At 43.7% G+C, this 25,440-nt stretch overlaps 1 protein-coding gene across 1 annotated transcript in view; it reads right to left on the bottom strand.

The window, feature by feature from the left end:
- The window catches only part of LOC123749425 (uncharacterized), a 74,400-nt gene extending 49,513 nt beyond the window's left edge, over positions 1-24,887 (bottom strand). Inside the window, exons 1-2 of the mRNA XM_069301653.1 lie at positions 21,789-24,887; positions 19,710-20,246 (exon numbers count right to left, since the gene is read on the bottom strand). Of these exons, the coding sequence (XP_069157754.1) occupies positions 19,710-20,246; positions 21,789-24,393 (3,142 nt within the window). The 5' untranslated portion in view covers positions 24,394-24,887. The remainder of the gene's footprint in view (positions 1-19,709; positions 20,247-21,788) is intronic.
- Positions 24,888-25,440: the final 553 nt, after the last annotated feature.

The raw sequence follows: 25,440 nt of genomic DNA on the forward strand, positions 1-25,440 counted from the left end.
GTAGAGGAGGAGGAGGAGGGTAGTGGTGCAGAAGCGGAGGGTAGTGGTGCAGAGGAGGAGGAGGGCAGTGGTGCAGAGGAGGAGGGTAGTGGTGCAGAGGAGGAGGAGGGTAGTAGTGCAGAGGAGGAGGAGGGTAGTGGTGCAGAGGAGGAGGGTAGTGGTGTAGAGGAGGAGGGTAGTAGTGCAGAGGAGGAGGAGGGTAGTGGTGCAGAGGAGGAGGAGGGTAATGGTGCAGAGGAGGAGGGTAGTGGTGCAGAGGAGGAGGAGGGTAGTGGTGCAGAGGAGGAGGGTAGTGGTGCAGAGGAGGAGGAGGAGGAGGGTAGTGGTTCAGAGGAGGAGGAGGGTAGTGGTGCAGAGGAGGAGGGTAGTGGTGCAGAGGGGGAGGGAAATGGTGCTGAGGAGGAGGATAGTGGTGCAGAGTAGGAGAAGAGTAGTGGTGCAGATTAGGAGGAGGGTAGTGGTACAGCGGAGGAGGAGGAGGGTAGTGGTGCAGAGGAGGAGGGTAGTGGTGCAGAGGAGGCGAGGGAGGGTAGTGGTGCAGAGGAGGAGGAGGTAGAAGAGGGTAGTGGTGCAGAGAAGGAGGAGGAGGGTAGTGGTGCAAAGGAGGATGAGGGTAGTGGTGCAGGGGAGAAGGGTAGTGGTGCAGAGGAGGAGGGTAGTGGTGTAGAGGAGGAGGGTAGTAGTGCAGAGGAGGAGGAGGGTAGTGGTGCAGAGGAGGAGGAGGGTAGTGGTGCAGAGGAGGAGGAGGGTAGTGGTGCAGAGGGGGAGGAGGGTAGTAGTGCAGAGGAGGAGGAGGGTAGTGGTGCAGAGGAAGAGGGTAGTGGTGCAGAGGAGGACGAGGATAGTGGTCCAGAAGAGGAGGAGAGTAGTGGTGCAGAGGGGGAGGAGAGTAGTGGTGCAGAGGAGGAGGGTAGTGGTGCAGAGGAGGAGGATTGTAGTGGTGCAGAGGAGGAGGGTAGTTGTGCAGAAGAGGAGGAGGGTAGTGGTGCAGAGGAGGAGGGTAGTGGTGCAGAGGAGGAGGATTGTAGTGGTGCAGAGGAGGAGGGTAGTGGTGCAGAGGAGGAAGAGGAGGAGGACATGGTGGAAAGGAGGAGGAGGGTAGTGGTGCAGAGGAGGAGGAGGGTAGTGGTGCAGAGGAGGAGGAGGGTAGTGGTGCAGAGGAGGAGGAGGGTAGTGGTTCAGAGGAGGAGGAGGGTAGTGGTGCAGAGGAGGAAGAGGAGGAGGACATGGTGGAAAGGAGGAGGAGGGTAGTGGTGCAGAGGAGGAGGAGGGTAGTGGTGCAGAGGAGGAGGAGGGTAGTGGTGCATAGGAGGAGGCGGGAAGTGGTGCAGAGGAGGAGGAGGGTAGTGGTGCATATTAGTAGGGAAGTGGTGCAGAGGAGGAGGGTAGTGGTGCATAGGAGTAGGGTAGTGGTGCAGAGGAGGAGGGTAGTGGTGCAGTGGAAGAGGGTTGTGGTGCAGAGGAGGAGGAGGGTAGTGGTGCATAGGGGTAGGGAAGTGGTGCAGAGGAGGAGGGTAGTGGTGCATAGGAGTAGGGTAGTGGTGCAGAGGAGGAGGGTAGTGGTGCGGAGGAGGAGGGTTGTGGTGCAGAGGAGGAGGGTAGTGATGCAGAGGAGGAGGAAGGTAGTGGTGCAGAGGAGGAGGGTAGTGGTGCAGAGGGGGAGGGTAGTGGAGCTGAGGAGGAGGAGGATATTGGTGAAGAGGAGGAGAAGGGTAGTGGTGCAGATTACGAGGAGGGTAGTGGTGCAGCGGAGGAGGAAGAGGGTAGTGGTGCATAGGAGGAGGGTAGTGGTGCAGAGGAGGAGGGTAGTGGTGCAGAGGAGGCGAGGGAGGGTAGTGGTGCAGAGGAGGAGGAGGAGGAGGGTAGTGGTGCAGAGGAGGAGGAGGAGGGTGGTGGTGTAAAGGAGGAGGAAGGTAGTGGTGCAGAGGAGAAGGGGGGTAGTGGTGCAGAGGAGGAGGGTAGTGGTGCAGATGAGGAGGGTAGTGGTGCAGAAGAGGAGGAGGGTAGTGATGCAGAAGAGGAGGAGGGTAGTGGTGCAGAGGAGGAGGGTAGTGATGCAGATGAGGAGGAGGGTAGTGGTGCAGAGGAGGAGGAGGAGGGTAGTGGTGCAGAGAAGGAGGAGGAGGGTAGTGGTGCAGAGGAGGAGGAGGGTACTGGTTCAGAGGAGGAGGAGGGTAGTGGTGCAGAGGAGGAGGAGGAGGGTAGTGGTGCAGAGGAGGAGGAGGGTTCTGGTGCAGAGGAGGAAGAGGGTACTGGTTCAGAGGGGGAGGAGGGTAGTGGTGCAGAGGAGGAGGATAGTGGTGCAGAGGAGGAGGGTAGTGGTGCAGACGAGGAGGGTAGTGGTGCAGAGGAAGAGGAGGGTAGTGGTCCAGAGGAGGAGGATAGTGGTGCACAGGAGGAGGAGAGTAGTGGTGCAGAGGAGGAGGGTAGTGGGGCAAAGGAGGGGTTGAGTAATTGTGCAGAGGAGGAGGGTAGTGGTGCAGAGGAGGAGGGTAGTGGTGCAGAGGAGGAGGGTAGTGGTGCAGAGGAGGAGGGTAGTGGTGCAGAGGAGGAGGATTGTAGTGGTGCAGAGGAGGAGGGTAGTGGTGCAGAGGAGGAGGGTAGTGGTGCAGAGGAGGAGGGTAGTGGTGCAGAGGAGGGTAGTGGTGCAGAGGAGGAGGATAGTGGTGCAGAGGAGGAGGGTAGTGGTGTAGAGGAGGAGGAGGGTAGTGGTGCAGAGGAGGAGGAGGGGTAGTGGTGCAGAGGAGGGGGAGGGTAGTGGTGCAGAGGAGGAGGAGGGTAGTGGTGGAGACGAGGAGGCGGGAAGTGGTACAGAGGAGGAGGAGGAGGGTTGTGGTGCAGAGAAGGAAGAGGGTAGTGGTGCATAGGAGTAGGGAAGTGGTGCAGAGGAGGAGGGTAGTGGTGCATAGGAGTAGGGTAGTGGTGCAGAGGAGGAGGGTAGTGGTGCAGAGGAGGAGGGATGTGGTGCAGAGGAGGAGGGTAGTGGTGCAGAGGAGGAGGGTAGCGGTGCAGAGGAGGAGGGTAGTGGTGCAGAGGAGGAGGGTAGCGGTGCAGAGTGGGAGGGTAGAGGTTCAGGGGTGGAGGGAAGTGGTGCAGAGGAGGAGGAGGGTAGTGGTGCAGAGGAGGGGGAGGGTAGTGGTGCAGAGGAGGAGGAGGGTAGTGGTGCAGAGGAGGGGGAGGGTAGTGGTGCAGAGGAGGAGGAGGGTAGTAGTGCAGAGGAGGAGGAGGGTAGTGGTGCAGAGTAGGAGGAGGGTAGTGGTTCAGAGGAAGAGGAGGGTAGTGGTGCTGAGCAGGGGAAGGGTAGTGGTGCAGAGGAGGAGGAGAGTAGAGGTGCAGAGGAGGGGGAGGGTAGTGGTGCGGAGGAGGAGCGTAGTGGTGCAGAGAAGGAGGGTAGTGGTACTGAGGAGGAGGAGAAGGGTAGTGGTGCAGAGGAGGAGGAGGGTAGTGGTGCAGAGGAGGATGACGATAGTGGTGCAGAGGAGGGTAGTGGTGCAGAGGAGGAGGGTAGAGGTTCAGAGGTGGAGGGTAGTGGTGCAGAGGAGGAGGGTAGTGGTGCAGAGGAGGAGGGTAGTGGTGCAGAGGAGGAGGGTAGTGGTTCATGGGAGGAGGAGAGTAGAGGTCCAGAGTAGGAGGTGGAGGGTAGTGGTGCAAAGAATGAGGAGAGTAGTGTTGTAGAGGAGGAGGAGGATTGTAGTGGTGCAGAAGCGGAGGGTAGTGGTGCAGAGGAGGAGGGTAGTGGTGCAGAAGAGGAGGGTAGTGGTGCAGAAGAGGAGGAGGGTAGTGGTGCAGAGGAGGAGGGTAGTGGTGCAGAGGAGGAGGAGGGTAGTGGTGCAGAGGAGGAGGAGGGTAGTGGTGCAGAGGAGGAGGGTAGTGGTGCAGAGGGGGAGGGTAGTGGTGCTGAGGAGGAGGATAGTGGTGTAGAGTAGGAGAAGGGTAGTGGTGCAGAATAGGAGGAGGGTAGTGGTACAGCGGAGGAGGAGGAGGGTAGTGGTGCATAGGAGGAGGGTAGTGGTGCAGAGGAGGAGGGTAGTGGTGCAGAGGAGGCGAGGGAGGGTAGTGGTGCAGAGGAGGAGGAGGTAGAAGAGGGTAGTGGTGCAGAGAAGGAGGAGGAGGGTGATGGTGCAAAGGAGGATGAGGGTAGTGGTGCAGGGGAGAAGGGTAGTGGTGCAGAGGAGGAGGGTAGTGGTGTAGAGGAGGAGGGTAGTAGTGCAGAGGAGGAGGAGGGTAGTGGTGTAGAGGAGGAGGAGGGTAGTGGTGCAGAGGAGGAGGGTAGTGGTGCAGAGGAGGAGGGTAGTGGTGCCGAGAGTAGTGGGAAGTACGCCTACGACCGGCTATTTTCATTTTTTCCTAAGCCGGTCGTAGGCGTAGGGGGTTTTTCCTGTTTTTTCCTAAGCCGGTCGTAGGCGTAGGGGGGTTTTCTTGTTTTTTCCTAAGCCTGTCGTAGGCGTAGGGGGTTTTTCCTGTTTTTTCCTAAGCCTGTCGTAAGCGTAGGGGGTTTTTCCTGTTTTTTTCCTATGCCGGTCGTAACTTCAGGGGTTTTTCTGAATTTTTTTGTTCCTATGCCGGTTGTAGCATCATAGTTTTTTGTTCCTAGGGATTAAAAAGCTGGTCCCTGGCATCCCCAAATTTCGTTGGCTCAGTGACCCTGCACAGACATTGCTAATGGTCAATGACGTCACCAGGTAGCCGCTCAGCATTCCTGCACCGGCATGTTCGAGGAGATTAAAAAGCCGGTCGTAGCATCATGGGTTTTGCGATACAACAGTATCCTTGAACCTAATATAAAATACCATCATCCCTAGTCTATTTTTTAATTTCATATTTACTTCCAACCATCACCCATTACATTTATCAAAGGGGATCATGTATGTGAGGGAAGAACATAACTTCAGCACTGCAAGAAGTTATGTGTGTATTTTCAAGTTCGTCCCCTGCTGCCTGTATTTACCCAGGTCTTTTTCCTAAATATATAACTTATCCAATTCATTTCCTATTCTGTTTCATGTTGATACGTATAATAGGCTATTAATATTCCCCTTTAGTATGACCATTCAGTCACACCTCTATCATGTCACCCCTATTTCTTCTTCGGCGTCGTCGTTCTAGAGAATGTAATTTGAGCTATGACAATCTTTCTTGAAGGATCGTTTATTATGCATAGGGCAAAAACAGTAACCCTGAAACCTAATGTAAAATACCATCAACCCTAGACTATTTTAAATTTCCTATTTACTTCCAACCATCGGTCATTGCATGAAACAAAAGGGGAGCAGCACTGCAAGAAGTTATGTGTGTATTTTTCGAGTTCTTCCCCTGTTACCTATATTCACCCAGGTCTTTTTCCTAAATATATAAGTTATCCAATTCATTCCTGTTCTGTTTCATGTTGATACGTATAATAGGTCATTAATATTCCCCTTTACTATGACCATTCAGTCACACGTCTATCATGTCACCCCTATTTCTTCTTCATCATCGTCGTTCTAGAGAAGCGCTGCAAGAAGTTATGTATGTATTTTCAAGTTCGTCCCCTGTTACCTATATTTACCCAGGTCTTTTTCCTAAATATAAAACTTATTCAATTCATGCCTATTCTGTTTCATGTTGATACGTATAATAGGTTATTAATATTCCCCTTTACTATGACCATTCAGTCGCACCTCTATCATGTCACCCCTATTTCTTCTTCGTCATCTTCATTCTAGAGAATGTAATTTGAGCTTTGACAATCTTTCTTGAAGGATCGTTTATTATGCATAGGGCAAAAAATAAAATGAAAAAAATGCTATCATTCATTTATATGAAAAAACAGAGCCCTGGGCATTGGCAATTTCAATGCGTTTTCAGTAGTAACCAATATTGTCCTTAACCTCACACACGTCTCACATTCGCTCAAAACATACCTCCCACACCTTGCTATGGCATATAACAAATAAAAAAATCTCATTCAGTAAAAGCAAGCCTCTCATATTTTAAAATAAGGCCTTCTGCGGCGCAAGGCGCGCTAAATGCGAATCCCAGGAGGTTCACACATAAGTGTGAACTCTTAATCTGGCTTAATACCTCACCTATACTCTGTGCTTCATCAAAGTTGATATTCAGCTACAATAGCTCGTATTTTGGCTCATTGCTTATATTTTCTGTTATTCATAAACCCGATCAAACCTTCCTAACCTAACCTATCCTAACTTATTATATATAACAAGCAAATACATTCTACAGAACAGGTATTGTTGTTGTTTAGTGACATCGTGAAAAAGCGACCTCAGGTATAGGGATAATGTATTGATAGTCATTAGCATATAGGTGTGAAGGTATTACAGTACCTTACTGGTCAACTATGTATGACGTCACCAGACAACCAATGCGACCTTTGGCATCCTACTGGCATGAGTATTTGATGTTATTATTCAAAAATGACTAGACTATCCATCCCCACCTAACCTAATCAGAGGTATAAGAATATACATTTTAGTCATCCACAACTGTAATCATTATTCAGTGATAAGTTCAAAAGTATAACAGAATGCCAAATGTCATACTGCAATTTAAGCAGAATCGTACATCTGGCAGCATAGCAGGTGAGCTGAACATAAGAATAAAGGTGACTGCAGAGGTCCTATTGGGCCATACGAGGCAGCTCCTATATATTTCCACCCAATCTCATTCATGTCCACCCTATGCTTAAAACAACCAAGGGATCCCACTTAAAGTATTAGTTTACAATAATAGTTTTAATAAATAGCTCTTATTCTAGTTTTATACACAACAGCAATTATGAAAACCCTATATCTAGATATTCTACTATAATCCACAAGTAGTTACCACACATCTGGCAGTACAGCGGATTAGTGGCTGTGTTCATAGGCTAGTCAACTGTCCTCACATCCATCAAATAGATATCCAAATGTCGCACCTCAATTCATCCATCTAGCAACTCAGCTGGATGTTAGCCACTATATTCATAGGCTAATCATTTCTACACCTCAAAAAATCCTAGTCTTGCTGCGCAAATCAGCTAACTTGTTTCTAAACCAACACTCGCAAATAATCATGCATACCTACACATACTTCAAAACCTATGCATTCATAGAGAATAGCCTAGTTTTTGCCACCATTTCCCCATTAATCAGATGTAATTTATGCCATACACACAGAAAATACAGCATTTACACACCAAATATGCCATTTATGCACAAAATATATTATTTACACTCAAAATATACCATCACATAAAAAAATATGAGATTTTCATACAAAATATGTCAGTTGCAAACAAAAATATACCATTTACACAATATTGCATGTACACTCAGAGTATGACATTTACACAAAGTACGGTATTTTGCACAAATATATCAAAATGCTTATGCATTTAGACAATAAAAAATGCACTTTAACTAAAATTACACAATTTCACAAACGTAATTTTCACAAAAATACCCACACATTGTCTCATAAACCAAAATACACTTACACCATAAAGATCTATTTTATCAAATTACAGAGCTTACCCAAAATACACAATTTTCACACACAAATACAGTTTCACCAGTTACACTTCAACATATTAAAAACACAACTTGCATAAATGCACTATTATCACAAAAATTATTACACAGTTTGTGTAATTATTTTACATCTTTGCACAATTAATACAAGAAAACTTGCTATATAATTACTCAGCTTGCACAATGACAATCAATACCCAAAGGTATAAATAAACAATTCGTCCATATGCAATTACACAACATGCACAATTAATACACAACTTATACAATATTACACATCTTTCATAATTATTACACACAACTTGCACAAATGCATATCTAGCACAAATACGTGCAATACATAACTACCCCAAATATGAAAATACACAACTAGCATAAATACACGATTTACACAAATACAATTGCGACATTTACATACAACTTGCACAAAAACAATACACAATTTATAGAAATATAATCAATACATAATTTCAATAATCATACAACATATGCAAAATACATAATCTGCACAATTAATACACAAGTATTAATTGTGCTATATATGTACAAACACAACCAACTGGGTCAAACAATACACAATTTGCATGATATTTTTCTGGGTATATTTAGGACATTAATTATAATATGCTGAGTTTAACCAACTCCCCAAAAGTCAGAATTTCACATATAAAAATGTTTCTTATAACTTCCAATGAGCTCAATATATAACACATTCTTTTCCATTAAGATATCAACATTATTAGTGCTAAACTATTCATCTAACATATGTCCACTGTTTTTATGTCTTATTAATACCTTCCTTGTTACATTCTCTCCAATCAGACCACCATATTTATGTATTTATTCAAACCATCTAACAGACTTATTTGTTCTAGCCTTAGTTATGTTAGGGCAGGTGGGGTTAGGTAGAGTCAGTATTTTCTATGATAATTTTAGACAAATTTGCTATATCTTATCAAAATGCATCCTGTTAAAACTTAAATTCATCTAAATCTATCAAAAATATACTTATACTACGCAAATTTGACTAAATTCTACCTAGCTAAACTTACTAAATATGAGCATCCCATATCCTCACATACAAGCCTATGTCACCTCTGTCCATACATTATATGAGTCTGCCATATAGCACGAACCCCAAATAGGAAAATTTACGCTATTTCATAAACATACTAGTTCATTACCCTAAGATATTATATATGTCCTTCCCTACACGACCTCACCAAACCTGACCTAGCATATCCAACCCTGGATTTGGTTAAAGTTGGCGAAATGTATGCTATGCCACCTAAATTTCACCAAATTTAAGGCAATTTCCACCAAATATACCCAAATGTTGTGTATCATAGCATCGCCAAAGCCCATTTTCTCCTATTCCATACTACCCTACACAACCTCACCCAACCTGACCTAGCATATCCAAACCTGGATGTGGTTAAAGACGGCGAAATTCATGCTATGCCACCTAAATTTGACCAAATATACCCAATGTTTCATATCACAGCACTGCCAAAGCCCATTTTTACCTACATTTTCTCCTATTCCATCCTACCCTATGCAACCTTACCTAACCTATCCTACCATATCAAAACAAAGATTTGGTTAAAGTCTGCGAAATTTAAGCTATCCCACCTAAATTCTATCTAATTTAAGGCAATTCCCACCAAATATATCCAAATGTTCTGTATCACAGCACTGCCAAAGCCCATTTTTACCTACATTTTCCATCCTACCCTACGCAACCTTACCTAACCTATCCTAGCATATCCAAACCTAGATTTGGTTAAAGTCGGCGAAATTTAAGCTATCCCACCTAAATTCTATCTAATTTAAGGCAATTCCCACCAAATATATCCAAATGTTCTGTATCACAGCACTGCCAAAGCCCATTTTTACCTACATTTTCTCCTATTCCATCCTACCCTACGCAACCTTACCTAACCTATCCTAGCATATCCAAACCTAGATTTGGTTAAAGTAGGCGAAATTTAAGTTATCCCATATAAATTTGACCTAATTTAAGACAATTCCCACCAAATATACCCAAAAATGTTTTGGAACGTAGCACGGCCAAAGCTCATTTTAGCTGAGTTTTCACCTATTCCAACCTGCCCTAGACAACCCTACCCAGCCTCTCCTGGCATATCCAAAGTTAGATTTGATTATAGTTGGCGAAATTTATGCCTTTCCAACCTAAATTTTACCTAATTTAAGACAATTTCTACCCAATATACCCAAAATGTTTTGTTACATAGCTCAGTAAAAGACCATTTTAGCCGAGTTTTCACATATTCCAACCTACCCTACATAGCCTTACCTATCCCTGACCTAGCAGATTTGATTAAAGTTGGGGAAATTTAAGCTATCGCCATCAAATTGGAGACAATTTCCACCAAATATGCCTAAATGTTGTGTATCATAGCACAGCCAAAACCCATTTTACCCACATTTTCACCCATTCCATCTAAACCGGGACCTAGCCTCTGATACTCAGAGAAGTGATGTTTTTGGATATGAACCTAAATGCCCGTGCCTAACCTGCAAGAGTCTTGGAGCTTTGTTGAATATTTCTTCGAAAACTGAAGTTTTGGATATGAACCTATCCGCACTGTGCCTAACCTGCTAGGATCTTTGTTGAACATTGTAACCATATTCATAGAAAAGTGATGTTTTGGATATGGACCTAACAGCCCCTCTCCTTTAAAACTTGGAACTGTGTTCAATATTGTAGATATAGTGTTGGGTGTGTGTTTTGTTTTTACACATTAACCCAACCGACCTGGACCTAACCTCCCTTCATCTAACTTCAAATTTATCGTAAATATGGAAGGACGTGTTGTTTGTGCATCAACCCAACCGTCCTCGACCTAACCTCCATTTATCAAACTTCAAATTTATCATAAATATGGGAGGACCGTGTTATTTGTGCATCAACCCATCCTGGGCCTAACCTCCCTTTATCTAACTTCAAATTTATTGTATATATGGGAAGAAGGTGTTGTTTATGCATCAACCCAACCGCCCTGGACCTAACCTCTGATACACGAATCTTGGTTCAACATTGCATCATACTCGTAGCATATTTTTTTTTCACATAATTCAACCATCCTCAACCTTACCTCTATTACCTGGGGGAGGGAGGTTAATGGAAAATATGATAATAATGGGAATTTTCTCTACATCAGTTCAACCTAACCATCCTCAACCTAACCTTAGTTAGAAAGGGATATAACTCACCAAAACTATTTAATTACCATTTACCTTATTTTCCTTATCCTAACCCATAACCAGAGGGTTTAGACCCCCCTTTACCTCGAAATTAGAGTACAGGGTTAAATTAGGGAATGTTAGGTTTATGTGTGAAAATATATTCCTACCTTAAATATTTAGTATAATTTCGAGGTAAAGGGGGGTCTAAACCCTCTGGTTATGGGTTAGGATAAGGAAAATAAGGTAAATGGTAATTAAATAGTTTTGGTGAGTTATATCCCTTTCTAACTAAGGTTAGGTTAAGGATGGTTAGGTTGAACTGATGTAGAGAAAATTCCCATTATTATCATATTTTCCATTAACCTCCCTCCCCCAGGTAATAGAGGTAAGGTTGAGGATGGTTGAATTATGTGAAAAAAAAATATGCTACGAGTATGATGCAATGTTGAACCAAGATTCGTGTATCAGAGGTTAGGTCCAGGGCGGTTGGGTTGATGCATAAACAACACCTTCTTCCCATATATACAATAAATTTGAAGTTAGATAAAGGGAGGTTAGGCCCAGGATGGGTTGATGCACAAATAACACGGTCCTCCCATATTTATGATAAATTTGAAGTTTGATAAATGGAGGTTAGGTCGAGGACGGTTGGGTTGATGCACAAACAACACGTCCTTCCATATTTACGATAAATTTGAAGTTAGATGAAGGGAGGTTAGGTCCAGGTCGGTTGGGTTAATGTGTAAAAACAAAACACACACCCAACACTATATCTACAATATTGAACACAGTTCCAAGTTTTAAAGGAGAGGGGCTGTTAGGTCCATATCCAAAACATCACTTTTCTATGAATATGGTTACAATGTTCAACAAAGATCCTAGCAGGTTAGGCACAGTGCGGATAGGTTCATATCCAAAACTTCAGTTTTCGAAGAAATATTCAACAAAGCTCCAAGACTCTTGCAGGTTAGGCACGGGCATTTAGGTTCATATCCAAAAACATCACTTCTCTGAGTATCAGAGGCTAGGTCCCGGTTTAGATGGAATGGGTGAAAATGTGGGTAAAATGGGTTTTGGCTGTGCTATGATACACAACATTTAGGCATATTTGGTGGAAATTGTCTCCAATTTGATGGCGATAGCTTAAATTTCCCCAACTTTAATCAAATCTGCTAGGTCAGGGATAGGTAAGGCTATGTAGGGTAGGTTGGAATATGTGAAAACTCGGCTAAAATGGTCTTTTACTGAGCTATGTAACAAAACATTTTGGGTATATTGGGTAGAAATTGTCTTAAATTAGGTAAAATTTAGGTTGGAAAGGCATAAATTTCGCCAACTATAATCAAATCTGACTTTGGATATGCCAGGAGAGGCTGGGTAGGGTTGTCTAGGGCAGGTTGGAATAGGTGAAAACTCAGCTAAAATGAGCTTTGGCCGTGCTACGTTCCAAAACATTTTTGGGTATATTTGGTGGGAATTGTCTTAAATTAGGTCAAATTTATATGGGATAACTTAAATTTCGCCTACTTTAACCAAATCTAGGTTTGGATATGCTAGGATAGGTTAGGTAAGGTTGCGTAGGGTAGGATGGAATAGGAGAAAATGTAGGTAAAAATGGGCTTTGGCAGTGCTGTGATACAGAACATTTGGATATATTTGGTGGGAATTGCCTTAAATTAGATAGAATTTAGGTGGGATAGCTTAAATTTCGCCGACTTTAACCAAATCTAGGTTTGGATATGCTAGGATAGGTTAGGTAAGGTTGCGTAGGGTAGGATGGAAAATGTAGGTAAAAATGGGCTTTGGCAGTGCTGTGATACAGAACATTTGGATATATTTGGTGGGAATTGCCTTAAATTAGATAGAATTTAGGTGGGATAGCTTAAATTTCGCAGACTTTAACCAAATCTTTGTTTTGATATGGTAGGATAGGTTAGGTAAGGTTGCATAGGGTAGGATGGAATAGGAGAAAATGTAGGTAAAAATGGGCTTTGGCAGTGCTGTGATATGAAACATTGGGTATATTTGGTCAAATTTAGGTGGCATAGCATGAATTTCGCCGTCTTTAACCACATCCAGGTTTGGATATGCTAGGTCAGGTTGGGTGAGGTTGTGTAGGGTAGTATGGAATAGGAGAAAATGGGCTTTGGCGATGCTATGATACACAACATTTGGGTATATTTGGTGGAAATTGCCTTAAATTTGGTGAAATTTAGGTGGCATAGCATACATTTCGCCAACTTTAACCAAATCCAGGGTTGGATATGCTAGGTCAGGTTTGGTGAGGTCGTGTAGGGAAGGACATATATAATATCTTAGGGTAATGAACTAGTATGTTTATGAAATAGCGTAAATTTTCCTATTTGGGGTTCGTGCTATATGGCAGACTCATATAATGTATGGACAGAGGTGACATAGGCTTGTATGTGAGGATATGGGATGCTCATATTTAGTAAGTTTAGCTAGGTAGAATTTAGTCAAATTTGCGTAGTATAAGTATATTTTTGATAGATTTAGATGAATTTAAGTTTTAACAGGATGCATTTTGATAAGATATAGCAAATTTGTCTAAAATTATCATAGAAAATACTGACTCTACCTAACCCCACCTGCCCTAACATAACTAAGGCTAGAACAAATAAGTCTGTTAGATGGTTTGAATAAATACATAAATATGGTGGTCTGATTGGAGAGAATGTAACAAGGAAGGTATTAATAAGACATAAAAACAGTGGACATATGTTAGATGAATAGTTTAGCACTAATAATGTTGATATCTTAATGGAAAAGAATGTGTTATATATTGAGCTCATTGGAAGTTATAAGAAACATTTTTATATGTGAAATTCTGACTTTTGGGGAGTTGGTTAAACTCAGCATATTATAATTAATGTCCTAAATATACCCAGAAAAATATCATGCAAATTGTGTATTGTTTGACCCAGTTGGTTGTGTTTGTACATATATAGCACAATTAATACTTGTGTATTAATTGTGCAGATTATGTATTTTGCATATGTTGTATGATTATTGAAATTATGTATTGATTATATTTCTATAAATTGTGTATTGTTTTTGTGCAAGTTGTATGTAAATGTCGCAATTGTATTTGTGTAAATCGTGTATTTATGCTAGTTGTGTATTTTCATATTTGGGGTAGTTATGTATTGCACGTATTTGTGCTAGATATGCATTTGTGCAAGTTGTGTGTAATAATTATGAAAGATGTGTAATATTGTATAAGTTGTGTATTAATTGCGCATGTTGTGTAATTGCATATGGACGAATTGTTTATTTATACCTTTGGGTATTGATTGTCATTGTGCAAGCTGAGTAATTATATAGCAAGTTTTCTTGTATTAATTGTGCAAAGATGTAAAATAATTACACAAACTGTGTAATAATTTTTGTGATAATAGTGCATTTATGCAAGTTGTGTTTTTAATATGTTGAAGTGTAACTGGTGAAACTGTATTTGTGTGTGAAAATTGTGTATTTTGGGTAAGCTCTGTAATTTGATAAAATAGATCTTTATGGTGTAAGTGTATTTTGGTTTATGAGACAATGTGTGGGTATTTTTGTGAAAATTACGTTTGTGAAATTGTGTAATTTTAGTTAAAGTGCATTTTTTATTGTCTAAATGCATAAGCATTTTGATATATTTGTGCAAAATACCGTACTTTGTGTAAATGTCATACTCTGAGTGTACATGCAATATTGTGTAAATGGTATATTTTTGTTTGCAACTGACATATTTTGTATGAAAATCTCATATTTTTTTATGTGATGGTATATTTTGAGTGTAAATAATATATTTTGTGCATAAATGGCATATTTGGTGTGTAAATGCTGTATTTTCTGTGTGTATGGCATAAATTACATCTGATTAATGGGGAAATGGTGGCAAAAACTAGGCTATTCTCTATGAATGCATAGGTTTTGAAGTATGTGTAGGTATGCATGATTATTTGCGAGTGTTGGTTTAGAAACAAGTTAGCTGATTTGCGCAGCAAGACTAGGATTTTTTGAGGTGTAGAAATGATTAGCCTATGAATATAGTGGCTAACATCCAGCTGAGTTGCTAGATGGATGAATTGAGGTGCGACATTTGGATATCTATTTGATGGATGTGAGGACAGTTGACTAGCCTATGAACACAGCCACTAATCCGCTGTACTGCCAGATGTGTGGTAACTACTTGTGGATTATAGTAGAATATCTAGATATAGGGTTTTCATAATTGCTGTTGTGTATAAAACTAGAATAAGAGCTATTTATTAAAACTATTATTGTAAACTAATACTTTAAGTGGGATCCCTTGGTTGTTTTAAGCATAGGGTGGACATGAATGAGATTGGGTGGAAATATATAGGAGCTGCCTCGTATGGCCCAATAGGACCTCTGCAGTCACCTTTATTCTTATGTTCAGCTCACCTGCTATGCTGCCAGATGTACGATTCTGCTTAAATTGCAGTATGACATTTGGCATTCTGTTATACTTTTGAACTTATCACTGAATAATGATTACAGTTGTGGATGACTAAAATGTATATTCTTATACCTCTGATTAGGTTAGGTGGGGATGGATAGTCTAGTCATTTTTGAATAATAACATCAAATACTCATGCCAGTAGGATGCCAAAGGTCGCATTGGTTGTCTGGTGACGTCATACATAGTTGACCAGTAAGGTACTGTAATACCTTCACACCTATATGCTAATGACTATCAATACATTATCCCTATACCTGAGGTCGCTTTTTCACGATGTCACTAAACAACAACAATACCTGTTCTGTAGAATGTATTTGCTTGTTATATATAATAAGTTAGGATAGGTTAGGTTAGGAAGGTTTGATCGGGTTTATGAATAACAGAAAATATAAGCAATGAGCCAAAATACGAGCTATTGTAGCTGAATATCAACTTTGATGAAGCACAGAGTATAGGTGAGGTATTAAGCCAGATTAAGAGTTCACACTTATGTGTGAACCTCCTGGGATTCGCATTTAGCGCGCCTTGCGCCGCAGAAGGCCTTATTTTAAAATATGAGAGGCTTGCTTTTACTGAATGAGATTTTTTTATTTGTTATATGCCATAGCAAGGTGTGGGAGGTATGTTTTGAGCGAATGTGAGACGTGTGTGAGGTTAAGGACAATATTGGTTACTACTGAAAACGCATTGAAATTGCCAATGCCCAGGGCTCTGTTTTTTCATATAAATGAATGATAGCATTTTTTTCATTTTATTTTTTGCCCTATGCATAATAAACGATCCTTCAAGAAAGATTGTCAAAGCTCAAATTACATTCTCTAGAATGAAGATGACGAAGAAGAAATAGGGGTGACATGATAGAGGTGCGACTGAATGGTCATAGTAAAGGGGAATATTAATAACCTATTATACGTATCAACATGAAACAGAATAGGCATGAATTGAATAAGTTTTATATTTAGGAAAAAGACCTGGGTAAATATAGGTAACAGGGGACGAACTTGAAAATACATACATAACTTCTTGCAGCGCTTCTCTAGAACGACGATGATGAAGAAGAAATAGGGGTGACATGATAGACGTGTGACTGAATGGTCATAGTAAAGGGGAATATTAATGACCTATTATACGTATCAACATGAAACAGAACAGGAATGAATTGGATAACTTATATATTTAGGAAAAAGACCTGGGTGAATATAGGTAACAGGGGAAGAACTCGAAAAATACACACATAACTTCTTGCAGTGCTGCTCCCCTTTTGTTTCATGCAATGACCGATGGTTGGAAGTAAATAGGAAATTTAAAATAGTCTAGGGTTGATGGTATTTTACATTAGGTTTCAGGGTTACTGTTTTTGCCCTATGCATAATAAACGATCCTTCAAGAAAGATTGTCATAGCTCAAATTACATTCTCTAGAACGACGACGCCGAAGAAGAAATAGGGGTGACATGATAGAGGTGTGACTGAATGGTCATACTAAAGGGGAATATTAATAGCCTATTATACGTATCAACATGAAACAGAATAGGAAATGAATTGGATAAGTTATATATTTAGGAAAAAGACCTGGGTAAATACAGGCAGCAGGGGACGAACTTGAAAATACACACATAACTTCTTGCAGTGCTGAAGTTATGTTCTTCCCTCACATACATGATCCCCTTTGATAAATGTAATGGGTGATGGTTGGAAGTAAATATGAAATTAAAAAATAGACTAGGGATGATGGTATTTTATATTAGGTTCAAGGATACTGTTGTATCGCAAAACCCATGATGCTACGACCGGCTTTTTAATCTCCTCGAACATGCCGGTGCAGGAATGCTGAGCGGCTACCTGGTGACGTCATTGACCATTAGCAATGTCTGTGCAGGGTCACTGAGCCAACGAAATTTGGGGATGCCAGGGACCAGCTTTTTAATCCCTAGGAACAAAAAACTATGATGCTACAACCGGCATAGGAACAAAAAAATTCAGAAAAACCCCTGAAGTTACGACCGGCATAGGAAAAAAACAGGAAAAACCCCCTACGCTTACGACAGGCTTAGGAAAAAACAGGAAAAACCCCCTACGCCTACGACAGGCTTAGGAAAAAACAAGAAAACCCCCCTACGCCTACGACCGGCTTAGGAAAAAACAGGAAAAACCCCCTACGCCTACGACCGGCTTAGGAAAAAATGAAAATAGCCGGTCGTAGGCGTACTTCCCACTACTGCCGAGGAGGGGGTAGTGGTGCAGAGGAGGAAGGAAGTGGTGCAGAGGAGGAGGATAAGGGTAGTGGTGCAGAGGAGGAGGAGGAGGGTAGTGGTGCAAACGGGGATTAGAGTGTTGGTGCAGAGGAGGAGGCTAGTGGTGCAGAGGAGAAGGAGGCTAGTGGAGCAGAGGAGGATGCGGGTAGTGGTGCAGTGGAGGTGGGTAGTGGTGCAGAGCAGGAGGGTAGTGCTTCAGAGGAGGAGGGTAGTGGTGCTGCGGAGGAGGTTAGTGGTGCAGAGGAGGAGGGTAGTGGTGCAGAGGTGGAGGAGGGTAGTGGAGCAGAGGAGGAGGAGGGTAGTGGTGCAGAGGAGGAGGGTAGTGGTGCAGAGGAGGAGGGTAGTGGTGCAGAGGTGGAGGAGGGTAGTGGTGCAGATGAGGAGGGTAGTGGTGCAGAGGTGGAGGAGGGTAGTGGTGCAGAGGTGGAGGAGGGTAGTGGAGCAGAGGAGGAGGAGGCTAATGGTGACGAGGAGGAGGAGGGTAGTGGTGCAGATGTGGAGGAGGGTAGTGGAGCAGAGCCAGATACCATAAACCACGACAACCTCGACCACCATTAACAATAACCACCACTACCACTAATCACAACCATCAGCCACCACAATTACCAACCACAGCAATCAACCACCACCGCCACCAACCACAACTATTAACCACCACTAGAACCAACCACTACCACCAACAATAAACATCACCCACCACTGCCACCAATCACAACCTACCACCACAGCCACCAACCACAACCCAGCAACAATTCCACCACCACTACCATGGATTCTCCATTAAGTGAAAGTAATGAATAAAATATTTTTAACCTACATTTTATTATGCTTCAATTTTATTTCTAGTATATGTAGAAATATATTTTTAATATATTTCTACATTTTTTTGTATATATTCCATCAATCAGGAAAACGATTTTTATGCAACATTTAAGGTTGCGACACGGTCTCAAAATTGTTTAGCCAAAGTTGTGCAGTAAGTTGTGGCAACTTATTTACAACCACACAATAACGTAGCTAATACATGAAAACAAACGTTGTCACACCTGGCTACTCTCCCGACCCACACCTGTAGATGAGAGGGAGCACGGAAGCCCACACCTGGCTACTCTCCCCACCCACACCTACAGAAGGAGCCCCACACCAGCCTATTTTCCTCATCCAAACCTGCATATCGGAGTAAATACTGAATTCTACAACTGGGACCACTGCCAGCCCCCACTTGTAGATGAGACGGAACAGTAAACCAACACCTGTCTCCTTCACACCTGATTACTTTCCCCACCCACACCTGCAGATGAGAGAGAAAACTGAAGTATACACCTGGTAACTCTCCACCCCCACGCCTGCACATGAGAGGGAACACTGATGCCCACACCTGGCTACTCTCCCCACCCACACCTACAGAAGGAGCCCCACACCAGCCTATTTTCCTCATCCAAACCTGCATATCGGAGTAAATACTGAATTCTACAGCTGGGACCACTGCCAGCCACCACTTGTAGATGAGACGGAACAGTAAACCAACACCTGTCTCCTTCACATCTGACTACTTTCTCCACCAACACCTGCAGATGAGAGAGAAAACTGAAGTATACACCTGGTAACTCTCCACCCCCACGCCTGCACATGAGAGGGAACACTGATGCCCACACCTGCTACTCTCCCTCCCCTCACCTGCAGATGGGAAGGAACACGGAAGCCCACACCTGGCTACTCACCCGACCCACACCTGCACATGAGAGGTAACACTAAAGCCCACACCTGGCTACTCTCCCCACCCACACCTGTACATGAGAGGGAACACTAAAGACCACACCTGGCTACTCTCCCTCCCCACACCTGTAGATGAGAGGGAACACGGAAGCCCACACCTGGCTACTCTCCCCACCCACACCTGCACATGAGAGGGAACACTAAAGCCCACACCTGGCTACTCTCCCCACCCACACCTGTCTATGTCACACACTCATGCCAAAGAAAACTTATATCAAGTAAATCTAGCTTGTATTAAGCAAGACAATGTTGGGCTAAATATTGATCAGTGTTATCTTATAAGCAGTGAAGCTTGCTTAATGAATATTCTTGGTCGCTAAACGGTGCTCAAAGTTACTCAAGAAGCCTTATAAGTTCTCTAATTCATGACTTTTAATGTAAAAATATTTTTGAAACCACTGGAAGCACTGTGAATTAAACAACTGAGTTACAGATATTCACGTGTTAAAATGTAGTCAATACGTACAGGTGAGACGCGTGTCACGGAAGGCCAGGTGACTATACCCTCCTCTTGAGGGAGGACACAGCTGAGCCGCCAGGTGGCAGCACCAGTCTATGGCGGGGTCGTCATCAGTGAGGTCCCGCCTGATGGTCAGGCCGAGCTCCCTTCCCTGGTACGGCAGAGTGTCCAGGGTGTCCGGGTCCACGTAGCCCGTGGCGTCCAGGGTGTCCGGGTCCACGTAGCCCGTGGCGTCCAGGGTGTCCGGGTCCACGTAGCCCGTGGCGTCCAGGGTGTCCGGGTCCACGTAGCCCGTGGCGTCCAGGGTGTCCGGGTCCACGTAGCCCGTGGCGTCCAGGGTGTCCGGATCCACGTAGCCCGTGGCGTCCAGGGTGTCCGGGTCCACGTAGCCCGTGGCGTCCAGGGTGTCCGGGTCCACGTAGCCCGTGGCGTCCAGGGTGTCCGGGTCCACGTAGCCCGTGGCGTCCAGGGTGTCCGGGTCCACGTAGCCCGTGGCGTCCAGGGTGTCCGGGTCCACGTAGCCCGTGGCGTCCAGGGTAATGACTGAAGACATACACTGAGATACAGTCACGGTCGTTACTGGTATGTTCTAAGATATAACAAGAAGACATACTGAGCCATCCACTCACCTTACTGCTGGGTTTATTACCTGATGACAAGTCCGTATTTTGGACAGTATTAATAGCATCTAAACTATGTATTAATAGCTTTTGAAAGCCACAGTCAAGGTCATCTGTATCAATGGTCAAGGTCATCTGTATCAATGGTCAAGGTCACAGTCAAGGTCATCTGTATCAATGGTCAAGGTCATCTGTATGAATGGTCAAGGTCATCTGTATCATGATCAAGGTCACAGTCATGGTCATCTTTATCAATGGTCAAGGTCTCATTTGGTCATATAAACTAAGTCAAGGTCACAGTGAAAGGTCATCTGGACCAAGTATCAAGGTCACAGGGATAGATGGGTCACCTGAATTAAGGATCAAAGTTACAGAAGGTCTAATTAACCAAGGGATCAAGGTCACAGTGAAAGGTCATCTTGGACAGGAATTAGGTCACAGTGAAAGGTCATCTTGGACAGGAATTAGGTCACAGTGAAAGGTCATCTTGGACAGGAATTAGGTCACAGTGAAAGGTCATCTTGAACAGGAATTAGGTCACAGTGAAAGGTCATCTTGAACAGGAATTAGGTCACAGTGAAAGGTCATCTTGAACAGGAATTAGGTCACAGTGAAAGGTCATCTTGAACAGGAATTAGGTCACAGTGAAAGGTCATCTTAAACAGGAATTAGGTCACAGTGAAAGGTCATCTTAAACAGGAATTAGGTCACAGTAAAAGGTCATCCTGAACAGGAATTAGGTCACAGTGAAAGGTCATTTTGGACAGGAATTAGGTCACAGTGAAAGGAGATCTGTACCACGAGTCAAAGTCAAAGTGGTAAGTCATCTGAACCAAAAGTTTGGCGTCGCTAAATACTTCATGAAATTATTTATGCACAAGAATATATACAGCAGCGGAATGTTTCGAAAATTTATTATTCATGGAGTAGTCGCCCTTAATAAGTCTATATTTATAATCAAAGTAGAAGGTTTGTCACCCTTAAGGTGACTATATTTGTAAACAATATAAGGTGTTTGTCACCCTTAAGGTGACTATATTTGTAAACAATATCAGGTGTTTGTCACCCTTAAGGTGACTATATTTGTAAACAATATCAGGTGTTTGTCAACCTTAAGGTGACTATATTTGTAAACAATATAAGGTGTTTGTCAACCTTAAGGTGACTATATTTGTAAACAATATCAGGTGTTTGTCAACCTTAAGGTGACTATATTTGTAAACAATATCAGGTGTTTGTCAACCTTAAGGTGACTATATTTGTAAACAATATAAGGTGTTTGTCGCTCTTAAGGTGATTATGTTTGTAAACAATATAAGGAATCTTTCGTCCATAAGGTTGTAAACATATATGTAAACAATGTAAATCTGAATTACTATATTAAACATGACGAATGAAGCCTTTTGCGTAATTTTGGTATTAATAAATAACCCTAAAAATTATGGTGGAAAATATGAATATTTACCAAGATACTGCAGGTGAGGAAGGTGAGGCAGGTGACGGATGAGGACGGGCAGTTGCTGTAGTGTGAGGCGCAGGCGGAGGCTCTCGAGGGTGTGAGGCAGGAGGGGTATGGTTGCCGCAGGCAAGACACCAACAAACCGCTCTAAGGTACACTTACTGCCGGGGGCTGTCAGCCTCTCCAAACATTGTTTTGGTATATCACTGTATCTCTGTCTGCTGTATAAACCATATCCAAGATCTAAGGATATGGTTACCTTCATTTTTGCCAGCACTGACAGTGCAGACAGGCGCTGCTTTAGTTGGGGTGTATCGTTTATGAATAGGTAAATGTTCTCAGGTGTCACCTTCTTAAGAACAAGCGGCAGGACAACCCACGAGTCAACACTCCATATTCTCCACTCTTGTTTTGTACGCAGCTTCTCACACACGGCTTGGATGACGTGCTCACTCCCGCGGGACTCTGCTACATGCTTCAACAGCTCGTCAGTCGCAGGTGTAACCATCACGCACAGGTCAATTATGTGAGTAATGAACCTGTGCTCTACTCCCCGGGCACACAACACCCCGGTAGTGCTGAGTAAAATGTTCTGCCATCTGGGGCGCTCCATAAACTCTTGTAGCACGGCGCTAATATCAAACGTTGACCCTCTCAGGTGATCTCCCAAGGAGCGTTTTTCCTTACGTACATCCACCAAGAGGTCATTGATTATAGACCTTACCCCTGACACACAGTGTGATGCTGGATCACCTCGGTCTTGCTCAGCCCTCAACAAGAGAGCGACCAGCCTCCTGCTGGCACAATACTCCTGGTACCTGGCGTGAAAATAGCCAAACACCCACACCACATTGAGGCCCCGACGGTACCTGGTTCTTGTGAAATAGTTGGACAAGACCTCCTCCTGCGGCAGTCCCAGAGTGTCACACTTCTCCCTAATCTCCGCTTCCGTCTCCGGCCAAAGGTCGTACTCCAGCCTCTGGATCCCTCTTAAACTAATCTCTTCCAAGAACAGCAGAAACTGGACACATTTTCCTTTGGGTTCGGTCACATGTTTGTCTGTGAGTCTGGACACCAGTTTACTGGTTATGAAGTCATGAATCTTCTCGTAGACTTGAGTGTTTGTGGTGAGGTTGTTAAATTCTTCTGGAGCCTCGACACACAGCAGCGCCAACAAGGTCAAGGTGAGTGGAGTGTTGAGGTACTCACCCAGGAACTGACTCATCTGCTCCAGCCGCTGGGTAAACCTCCCTGTGATGACACTCCGTTGGCTCTCTTCCTCCACCAGCACCTTGATGGTTCTCTCGGCGAACTCCACGCGACGTTCTGGAGTGATGCCCAAGACGAGGATGTTGCAGCGAGGTCTGGTGTGTGGGACGAGCAGTGACAGTTGTTGGTCCCACCCCGGCCGTGTGGTTATCACCAACCTCACATCCTTGCCAGGCAGGTGCAACAGCTCCTTCACCAGCCTTCCTGAATGGTCGTTGACCTCGTCGTAGCCGTCAATCAGGACTAATATATTTAAGCTCAAGATTATCTCCTTAAACAGCTGCAAGTCGACACCAGAATCACTACGTGTTTGAGGCAGCAACTGGCGGAGGAGACCATCGAAGGTATTAAGATGTGAGTCCCTGCACTGTACATAGAAAACGAGGTCCACAGTGCCCAGGTGACGTATGGCATCAGGGGCCTCTACCCACTTCTCGAGGATGAGCTTGAGTAAAGTTGTCTTGCCCATACCACCTTCCCCCGTCAGGAGGACACACTGAGGGACTCTTCCGTCCACTCGTCTCATACTCAAGATGTCTTCATAGTTTATATCCTGACCCTTGGCAGCGTGGGAGGGTCTTGTGCCATCCTGACCCTTGGCCGCGTGGGAGGGTCTTGCCCCTATGACAGGATCTTCAAGGAGTCGCAGTCGTGTAAAAGCAAGACTTGGGTTGTAGTTAATGTTGAGGAGGAGCCAGGGTGCGGGAACAATCTGGTACAGCAGTTTATACCCGTCAGTTAGCTCCTGCTTGCTCATCTGCTTAACTTCTTCTCTGATATCTGTGACCTTTGCTAGCAGATCACCAATATACTTGGTGACATCTCTGGTCACGTGGTCCACATCCTGGCTGTTTGTCCTACACCGGACGCCGGCCTCAGCCAGCATCTTAGCCAATAAGTCACTGAGCTCCGTCAGTGTTGACGTAAGATCTTGCCCTGACATTCCCACATTATCATGGGCTAACGTGTTTCGGTGTTGCTTCAGGCTGTAAATGAGGTGTTCAAGTGATGGTCCCTGAGGCCCTGGAGTGGTCCACGTGGGGTCATTCATCTCAGCCAGACCACACACACGTTGCAGGAGTTTATACAACAGGGTGATGTCAAAAGTTGCCGCGTCAGAGGAAGCTTCGAGTTTATCCCTCTGTTGAGCATCGAAGACACGCCTGTACTGAGCATTGGTGTACCCCAAGTCCTGAGTGAGGTAAGTCACTACTGGGAAGGTGCCCCGGTACGACCACATAAACACACTTGCTAGCGCGTCTCGTCCTGCCTTAGTCACAGCCAGTCCATACCGCAGTCTGTTCACATCTTCCGGTTGGATAACAGGACTCGAGGCCGCCATATTGGGCCGTATGATTCTCACCTCACACAACTGTTGTCAAGTTTCACACAAGCAGTAAATGTCCCACGCTGGTTTTGTTATTATATTATGTTTAAAAACATAACATTGTTTCTCACTGTCGGAGACGGGCAGCTTGTTAGGCTTGTGTAGGCCTTCCTAAGCCAACGACAGACCTTCCTCAGGATGCATCCCTCAACAGTTGACTAATTTCCAGGTTAATATTTACTGCTAGGTGAACAGAGGTATCAGGAGGCTGAGCATCTCACACTGCCAGGGAATCAAACTCGGGTCTAATCGGTGATGATCCGACTGCATTAACCATAATACAGTCACTTAATTGACCAAAAATATAAGTGATTTCCAAATAAACCAAATTTTACAAAATGTGTTCACATGTTAATGCAATATTCGGTTCCAGCTTTATTTGTTATTTTCAATTTGTTCTTTAACTAGTTAATTTCTTCTGTCTTTATACTCTTCAGATTTCTGTCATCTGGAAGAACAATTTAACGTTATTAAAACAAGATGTTAGTGTTAAACATTGGGTCAGAAATACATTTTTGAGATCACTAAAACAAATAAAATTCGAAAGTCTGCCTCCTGCATTTTGTTATATTTTATAACTTAAAACTTGTCAATAATTTGACCTAACTCCTGTGATCATTGTGGTGTTGGCTTCTGGTTTAGGTAGAGTAATGGTGCTCATTTTCTCACACAGAAATATACGGTGTAGCATTTAGTAATGTTATTCTCTGCCTTTATCTTGCTCTTGTAAGGACCTATTTAGATTATGCAGTTCAGTTTGGTCAACATACAATATACTGGACATAATGTAACTTGAACCCGTAAAGAGAAGAATGACAAAGTTGATCTCAGGAATTAGAAATCTCCCTTATTAAGAGAGATTAAGGAAGCTATGTTTACACATTCTTCGGAAAGTATAGTTGATATTATTGATGTTGTCAAAAGGATGAAAAGTTATATCGAAGGTAGAAATAATAAGTTGTTAACTATATCAACACAAAATAGAACAAGAAATGATAAATC

This window comes from Procambarus clarkii, chromosome 46, assembly GCF_040958095.1.
Source record: "Procambarus clarkii isolate CNS0578487 chromosome 46, FALCON_Pclarkii_2.0, whole genome shotgun sequence".
NCBI lineage: Eukaryota > Metazoa > Arthropoda > Malacostraca > Decapoda > Cambaridae > Procambarus > Procambarus clarkii.